At 35.0% G+C, this 9,620-nt stretch overlaps 1 protein-coding gene across 1 annotated transcript in view; it reads right to left on the bottom strand.

Annotated features, from left to right (window-relative positions):
• Positions 1–9,620, bottom strand: part of LOC132732686 (uncharacterized) — a 22,102-nt gene extending 12,482 nt beyond the window's left edge. The window contains exons 1-7 of the mRNA XM_060719157.1: positions 9,359–9,620; positions 6,476–6,709; positions 2,758–2,886; positions 2,259–2,369; positions 1,454–1,607; positions 1,061–1,155; positions 395–551 (exon numbers count right to left, since the gene is read on the bottom strand). Of these exons, the coding sequence (XP_060575140.1) occupies positions 395–551; positions 1,061–1,155; positions 1,454–1,607; positions 2,259–2,369; positions 2,758–2,886; positions 6,476–6,709; positions 9,359–9,620 (1,142 nt within the window). The remainder of the gene's footprint in view (positions 1–394; positions 552–1,060; positions 1,156–1,453; positions 1,608–2,258; positions 2,370–2,757; positions 2,887–6,475; positions 6,710–9,358) is intronic.

Below are 9,620 nucleotides of genomic sequence, written 5' to 3' on the forward strand. Positions count from 1 at the left end.
ACTCTGTCCGTTTAAATTTTGTTGATCACAGGTTATAGGAATGTAAGGGTCGCAGGTGGGGAGGTAAGATACAAGAATCATAATAGGGGAGGAAAGTATCGCATACGAGCAGGAATCTCAAGTGCAATCTGGCCTTCTTTAGTCCATGGAGAGATTAAGTTCTTGTTCAATGGATAATTTTAATTCGTACATAATGAGTAATCATAGCTTTACGATCGACCTATTCAACCGTAATGTAATAACTTTACAACTAGCATCAACATGCTGTACTGATTATTCTGATTCTGATCTATTATAGTTATAGCAACAGAATAATGAAAACGTCACTGAAATAACGTATAGATTTATATGTCTTTAAAAAACGAAAGTAAAAGGAGTACTTGTAATCACACACCTAGCTGAATTCGAATTGTAGGTAACTGCACGACAGTTTACCATGTCAAGGCATTTGCTCATACAATACTCCAAGGTTACGCCCCCAGATAATGTTGATAGCCAAGAACACGAACCACGATGTCCAGGTAATGTGAGGAGTTCAAACTTTGGACAATCTGTTTCAGGAATAAACATTTGCATACAGTAAAATCATTGAAAATTTTTAAAGTGCTAGTAAAAATAACAATACAATTTGAATACAACTCTGGTTGACAGTTTCTGCAGTACAGTTCTTTGTCTCATATTGTGTTCATTATATGGATAATTCATCAAGGGGTGGTATTCCCTGAAGATACTCATATTTCGTTCTAGATATAAACTGCATAGAGAAAAAGTAAGATTAGAAATAAAGATCTACAGTACATTGAAATATTTTCAAATTTAATTTTATTGAAAGCTATATACTGTGTCTTATCTCACCTCATGCTATGTTATTATATATAAAACCTACTGGCATATTTAAACAAGAACGACGATCGATATATTTGTATGAAAGCAATCTTGTTTATAACTCACCCTTTGTTAAGAGATAATAGTTTGCATTGAACGCTTTCCCAAGTGTATCAAAGAAACAAGAATACTGGGTATTGTCATGTGTATTCTATGAGGGTTACTGGGGCATTACCTAAAGTACAGGTCGCTCTGTATACGGTATCTCCAATTTGCTGTGCCACATATGGACATTGTATATACATGTAGCTTGAACCGTTTGCAAAATACCTAAAATATATTAAGAAATTCTAATCATTGATCTGAGCATTCGTTTAAGAGTTAATATATGTAAAAGATTTATTCATCAAATAAAGAACAATAAGAGTTGATGATTTGAGCTTACAAATGAAATGTGATTAAGATAAGTTGCACAAACTTGTTCCACTAAAGTTTTATGCCTAATACAATACATGAATATTTGATGCAACAAATGAAACCGACACTTAAGATATTTCACCAAGGAAACAAAAATCTGTTTCGTTGTCTTGCTCATTGGATCTTACTTAATAATATATGCCTAACTTACCAAATCTGTTCAACATCAGAGTCCACGCCTATGACAGATGTATCTATGTTTAGCGGTTTTGTTTCTAAATTCTGATTGAAAGTTGTTTGACACAGTAACCCAGCTCTACAGTTTACACACATTTGTGTCTGATCCCGTACGCAAGCTGGTTGTTCTGAATTATCGGAATTAATATTAACAAAAACCAAAATCCATTAAGTAACAAAAATAATTGTAAAATCATCATGGTTATCTGAATGTAAAAATGCGCATGTAATATACGCTAAACGTGAATTTTATTTGAGACCCACACCTCCTAGACAGATAGAGGGTAGGCAAGAAATAAACAGAATTTACTCCCTCGATTTGCCCTCGCAGTGCAATAAAGCCAAAACGTGGTTTTTGTGTCGCGAAATGCGGGGATATTTATTTGAAATGTACCCCCCACCCCCAGGGAGCGTGGGTATTGGATTTCGAATGACTGGTTTATTGTTATGTCTGATATTAAATATAGCGTATATATTTACTGTATAACAGACCTTCCATTAAAGACAAATTCATTTTAAACATACCATTTTATCAATTCTCATTTGATTATCTGTTAGAATGGAAACAGACATAAATTGTTTATGCATCTTATTTTAGTAATACGCAGTTTATCTTTCAAATGATGTGTAATTACTATCGCCCTTTGTGATTATATAACTGCGCATTTTAACTCGAACCTTGCATTATTCTAGAATCTTAAACAATGCATTCAAAATTTGATAGCTATCTCCTAACAATTACAAGCGTCCTGTATTTAAAAATTAGAATCCACACATACCATTGACACAAACTCTTTCAATGAAAGTTTTGTAAGGGGATGTCATACTGACGGGTGAGCAACTATTGTCGTGGAAAAGACATGTATTGGTTGATGCGTCAAATGTTGTACCTACAAAAAGTGATAACTACATGTAGTATGAGGAAGTCGTTTTATAAAATATTTTATTCTAACATATGACCAATTTATTGAGGAAATATTACTTTCTTTTTCTTAATACCTATATCTCAGATTGAAAATAATCAACAACCCTGAATTTATTTGTTACCATAAAAAGTCACCTATTTTTTTTTTGATATCGCTTTCGATTTGATGAAACTTTAATAATTATAGATTAAAGCGATATTTTCAAAGAAAATCATAATTCGATACAGAAAATTTGGATTTGTTTTATCATCGCAAGTATTGCAGTAGGTAAGACTAGGCGCAAAATAATCTAGTTCGTTTGTTTGGAAAAACCTCAGCTTAGAAGTTGTGATCTTTCTTGGGCAGTTCTCACCTCGGCAAGTTGGTTTTCCTAGACAACCTTCCAGACAAGACTCAGCACTGGTGGCACCGGAATTGGTTGTAATCACCGGGCATTTACCTTCGTAATCCGTAAAGTAATACACCTCAAACTCATTGCAATCTGTAGAAATTATTTGGTTTTAGTTTTACTGAATGAAAGCGTGAATGAAAAAGCGAAGTTTAGTTTAATGCGTCTAACATGTTGTGGAAAAATTAATGGAATGACGTTGTTATTGACGTCATTTTATCTAATGGTGTTTTTTATGATACCAATGGAAGTCGGTTTAAGGACATCAGCAATACTTATTTTGAAAAGCACTCTATTTTTAATGGACTTAGAAAAAGAAGCGTGCAACCAATATCCTTATCATCATTATTATCCTTCTTTCTTTGTGTGCTATCATAAATATTTGAACCGTGTCATGACAAAACCAACATAATGGGTTTGCGACCAGCATGCATCCGCGCAGTCTGATCAGGATCCATGCTGTTCGCTATCAGTTTCTCTACATGTTATAGGGTTTGTAAGCGAACAGCATGGATCCTGATCAGACTGCGCGGAGGCGCAGGCTGGTCTGGATCCATGCTGGTCGCAAAACCATTATGTTGGTTTTGTCATGACACTGCTCAATTATTGACCAACTCTTATTTTAATTAAACATATAGACATCTCCATATCCGGGTCCTTTCTGTAGGCACCTGTATTGCACTTATTTTGCTTCTGTTCTTGTCAATAGCTGTTTGGTGTTCTTAGTGTGAGTGTCATTTCATAGTCGTGTGTTGGTGATTTTAATATTGAACATTATTGAACATTATTATATATTTTTTTATGAAACTATACAAATAATAATCAATGTCATGAACATAATCTGTAAAAATGACATTAGTTTCGAACTAATTTACGTTTGTTATGACGATACAAAATTACTCGGTGAAAGGAGTGAGCTCACAAAAGTGAATATCGTATGTACGACCCATTTGCTGAAATACAGTTGTAATCACAGCATATATTTATCTGCAAAGGGCAGGACGTGAAGTGTTTGCACACCTACTTCAAGCGAGAAAAACGAGTGCAAACATGACAAAATGGCTTCCGAATCATGAATATTCACAACACCGGCACGTATGTTCTACAGGTAAGTGGGTTTGAATGTTGTTTTGATATTTTTAGTATGCCAAATCCTTAATGCAATGTTTATGACACACTCGGCTTTAGGTGTCAGCTTCCTAACTTCTGTTTTTGACAAAGTTATTGAAGATATAAACTGGTCATGAACATATTTAGCGATTAGACAATTGACATTCCAGGGCGTTTTTATGCTCATTTATACACATTTGTTAGTTATTAAGTTCACCAAACAAGACAAAATATGTTTCTGTAAATACTGTGTAGATGTCTTAATTTGCATTTTGGTTTTGATTTGACGAAAACATTTACACAGTATTTGACAGGAACATATTTTGTATTGTTTGGTGAACTTCAAAACTTTAAGATGTATGGTGGCTGATTTGTGCCATTCGTATTTTCGCTCCAAGGCCACGCCGCCAAGCGAAAAGTCGAACATTAACAAGTTCAAATGGCGGGGCGCGGAGCGAAAACACGCTAATAATTGAGGGCACGGGACAAAGTTAAATAAATAAAACTTCGCCCCGTGGGGGCGCGGGGCGAGATAAAAGAAATAAAACGGCGGGGGTGCGGAGCGAAAACACGCTTATTAGCGCCCCTTTTTCACTCCGCGCCCCCGCCATTTAACTTGTTAATTGTCGACTTTTCGCTCGGCGGGGACGCGTGACAAAAACACGCTTATAAGCAAGGGCGCGCGGTGAAGTTTTATTTATTTAACTTCGCCCCGCGACCCTGCTTATTATCGTGTTTTCGTCCCGCGACCCAGCCGTTTTATTTCTTAAATATCGCTCTGCGCTCCCGCGGGGCGAAATTTTATTTATTAAAATTCGCCTCGCGCCCCCGCTTATTAGCGTGATTTCGCTGCCCCCCCCCCCCCGTCCCGACATTTTGACATGTTACTTTTCGACTTTTCGGTTGGCGGGGTCGCGGTACGAAAACACGCTAATTAGCGGAGGCGCGGGGCCAAGTTAAATAAATAAAACTTTGCCCCGCGATCCCGCCATTTAGCATGTTTTCGTCCCGCGACCCCGCTGTTTTATTTCTTAAATCTCGCTCCGCGCCCTCGCTAATTAGCGTGTTTTCGGTGCCCGCCCCCGCCATTTTAACTTGTTAATTTTCGAAAATTCGCTTGGCGGAGACGCGGGGCGAAAACACAAATGGCACAAATCAGCCACCATAAAGATGTGAATAAATGAGCAAAAATTAAGACCAAAATTGTCACTTGTCAATTCGCAGAATATGTACATGACCAGTTTATATCTCAAATCAGAACAAGGAAGCTGAAAGCCAAAACCGAGTTTGTCATAAACATTGCATTAAGAAATAGGCATATTAAGAACTATCAAAATACCATACAAACCCACTAACCTGTACTGTAAAAATATGTGCCGGTGTTGTAAATATTCATGATTCGGTAGCCATTTCGTCAAGTTTGAACCCGATTTTCTCGCTTGAACCAAGTGTGCAACCACTTCACGCCCTTCCCCTTGATCTGTGTCGATGGTGTGGAACTTGTACGAGTACGAGCTCTCACTTTAGAACCAGGTTTATCAAAAATGTTCAATTTAAACTTGTCTGGACAGGGCAGAGCAGAGGTAATGTTCAGCAAGCTGGCTTTTTTGTTGCAGAATATACGTAGTCCATCTACATGTACAACGACGCGCAGGGTCAATATCGTGTCGAAATAGAAACTCCGCCACAAGAATACACACAGAATTCAAAACGGACGAAGAATATTTTATGTAGGCTGTGCATCAACATTCTGTTGACCAGCCGTGTTTAGTGTATTTGAGTAATATTATACCTTGAGAAAGCTTTTTGCCAAACTCCAACACTTGCCGAAGAACTTCGACCTCACCGTGCATTTTAGAAGAATGGCAAAATAACGCACAACAACGCTTTGCTGAAGTTGTGTTTTCTGTGCTAGTGCACAGTTTGTCTTGTCGCTAATAGGCAATAAACACGAAATTGACCTATGTGAACTCGATCTTTTCCGAAAGTGTCATTAAAGGCGTAAATATTTATCGGATGAAAGGAATTCATGCAGAAGATGTCTTTTTAATTGAATTTTATCTGCTTAAATTTTGATGCAAATATCTTATCGTAATCATGATAAAATCATTAAAATATCGAAGGTGCTTTAAAAAAATATTAAGTGTACAATGAGCAATATCGTTGTTGAAGTCTTCGTCAATTTCCAGTTGCGTTTGCGTTTGTGTCTTAACCTTCATTAGATTTTAATATTCATTTAGACTAAAATCGCTAATATATTTAGTCTTTTCAGTATGCTAAATTGTAAAATCTCGGAGATACATCATCAGCACAATATAAGTTGCAACCCTTCAATATAATATTAGTTAAAACGTCTCGGAAAGATACTTTCAGGAAAAAATAAGTTGCAAAAACTCGGAAATATACTAGTACTTCAGCAAAATATTAGTTACCTTCAGCCAAAGATGAGTTTTAGAATTTCAGAGATATACCTTCAGCAAAATATTAGTTGTTAGATTTCGGGAATATACCTTCAGCAAAATATATGTTTTAAGATCTCGAAAATATACCTTGTTTGTTTGTCTCGACTTACCTAGATTACTGGATTTTCTGTATGCTTTACTGCCTATTTTTTGTCCAATTTTACTGCAATCATATAGCCTGCAATTGCTTGACCCATCGAATGTTGCCACTGTACAGTTTATATTATTGTCACACAACTGCCAGCATTCATAATCACGTGCCACTGGCCACGTGACATTGAAATAAACACTGCATTCCGGTCCTATACCACAGTTATTGCATACCTGATTGGCTAAAATTTGACCTTAAAATAAAACGAAAAGTAAGCACCCAAAGGCACACCCTAGTTAAAAGTTGATGTTTAAAAGTGAATAGATCTATGCCATGTCTAAAAATATATTAAACATTCTTATTTATTGTTTTATTTAGTCTCGTGTATATAAAATATGTATAACACCAGAATACATAAACGCTTTATCAAGTTATACAATTTTTGGTGATCTTATTGAATAAATTCAATTAAGCTGAAATATCGAAACTTAACAAGGAGAAGAACTTACCAGTTATCAGAAAACATATAACTAAGATGCAGGTTGTGTCCGGAATCATGACGTCAAAGCAAATGTTATGTCACGTTTGTTGAAGTACCCTATTAAGGAATATTCAGTTAAAAAGTATAGGAAAATCCTGATTTGATATTACAAAGCTCCTTATTAAATGAAGATAATTATGACTGAATGACTGAATGAATGAATGAATGAATGAATGGATGAATGAACGAATGAATGACCGAACAGATATACCGTAAATAAACAAATAAATGAATAAATAATTAATCAATTGATTAATTAAGAAATAATTTAAATAAATAAATTATTAGTTAATTAATTAATTAATCGAAATTATAAAAATTTAATCATATAATTAATAAATATCCGAAACATTAACGTAACTTTACTTCATAGTTAACACAATTACTTTGTTTGAAGTTTAACGTAAATCTCCCTCAGATGGTAGCATTACAACAAATAAAGATCTCGACATCACGTGACCTCATTAATTATAAGACGCGTAATTTAACAATTTAAACTATTAAATGTTACAAAAGCTATTATTATTAAGCATTCTTATTATAATAAAATACAAAAAAATTATTTTGCGAGAAGCCATGACGTCGAATTCAGTTTCTTTCAAACAGGTTAAAGAAGGTAGGTCAGTTCTTTCTACTTACAAAGGAATATTAATATAACATTGAAAATAAAAAGACTAAATAAATTTGTTTTATCAGTCATTTGCCAGTGACCAAATATTGACATTGTTTAAAAGTCGATTGTAGAGGATTACGTGAAAGAAAACTTTTAATTGCAGTAAAATTGAAATTTTCTGTTCAAATACTTGAAGGAAAAAACTAAATGTCAAATATTATTGCAATTTCTTTTAATTGATCAAATATGGACTAAAATGTTTTTGAATGAGCAAATTGTTGGCAAAACAGGATTGTCCATGATTTTTCTATATAATTTATATATATTGTATAGGCATTTTTATTCGTAACACTGCAAGTTTTTTTAAGTTAAAACTTGTTTGTGAAAACATTAAATAAATTACTTTTGTCATGAATATTTCGGTAAATCAAATATTCATCTCTATCAGTAATACGCCTACACTCTTAAAATATGTTTACGGAAATCTTCGTATTAGATTTTGAGTTCTAGAGCGGTTTCAGTCAAATTTCTCGAGAAACAACGCAATGATAAAACATCGTAATGACTTAATTTACTACGAGGATAGAAGGTGCCGTGTATATCTTTTGTCAAACTCACACAATGGCTCAAAGAAAAAGTGGCTGAAAAAAATGACGTCGAAAGGGTTAAGTTGAATTAAAAAGTGTCATAAAGGTAAATATTTGACTCATAAATTCACTACGTGGCCAATCATCGGATGAAGTTCATTACGCGCACATAATGTTTTCATTAACAAGGACGATATGCGATGAATTTACATTTTCAACAATTAGATTTAGACATATCGTAAATTTTTGTTGTCTACCATTTCCTGGCGTATTCTTGGAGAATGTGAACTTCCCTCTGGACTTTGAGCGTGTAGATAATTATTTGACGTACAACATCACAAGAACTGTTGATTGCTAGTTACGTATTTGCTTCGGATTGTATTTCAGCATTTTTGCACGGAGTTCGTTTATAATAAATTATTTTCATTTTGCAAGAGCAGTTAGTCATTTAATTGTTATGATGATATATTGTTCGTGTATGTAAACATATTAAAGCCCCTAAGTACAATCCGGCAATCTTTCAAGACATCCTTCGTAAAATAAATGTAGAATATTGAATGAGTGCAGATTCAATAAATTGAATAAAATCATATTATGCGAGTCTTAGGCGAACATAGATTTGAAATTGTTTTATTCATCGAGTTTGATAAATTTAGTATTGAATCTATATGAATATGTTATTCTATAAATCACATATCCATACTTAGAACGTTTTACAGTTAAAAACAATCATTTACCTTTGACGATGATTTTAAGGATCTTCTACCGGCTATCGGTACAGACGAGTTTCCTTACAGCTAGATATTCCCGTCTGTGATGAATGCCGCTGAAAATTAAAGCCTCTTTATTCTTATCTAAGTGCATGCCATTGTTAGTCAAATATTATGAAAATAACTTAAATGTGAAGTAATTTGTTTCTCAACCGCGTATTTACTGTTGGCTATATGTAATAAAATTGCCAGTCATGAAATCTAATACATGTACTTTTAACACTGGGTTTCGTTAAAGTGTATGTTAGTCAAGAGTAAATACGTGTACTTTACTCATGAATAGCAAATATAGTTTATTTACACGACTCAGTGAACCTTTCTCGTCATATGTGCCTAGTAAACTACGTAATTCTTGTATAGCCTCAGTGCAGTAGTCCTGGCTCGTTCGTACAGAAGTCCTCGCTCTTGCAGAAGTCCTTTATCGTGCAGTAGTCCTCGCTTGTGCAGTAGTCCTTGCTCGTGCGGTAGACCCCGCCCGTGCAGTAGTCCTCGCTCGTGCAGTAGTCCTCGTTCCTGTCGTAGTCCTGGCTCTTGTAGCAGTCCTTTATCGTGCTGTAGTGCTCGCTTGTGCAGTAGTCCTTGATCGTGTAGTAGTCCTTGCTCGTACAGTAGTTCTTGCTCATGCAGTAGTCCTTGATCGTGCAGTAGTCCAT

This window comes from Ruditapes philippinarum, unplaced genomic scaffold (genome assembly GCF_026571515.1).
Source record: "Ruditapes philippinarum isolate M1 unplaced genomic scaffold, ASM2657151v2 ctg987_1_1_1_1, whole genome shotgun sequence".
Classification (NCBI taxonomy): domain Eukaryota; kingdom Metazoa; phylum Mollusca; class Bivalvia; order Venerida; family Veneridae; genus Ruditapes; species Ruditapes philippinarum.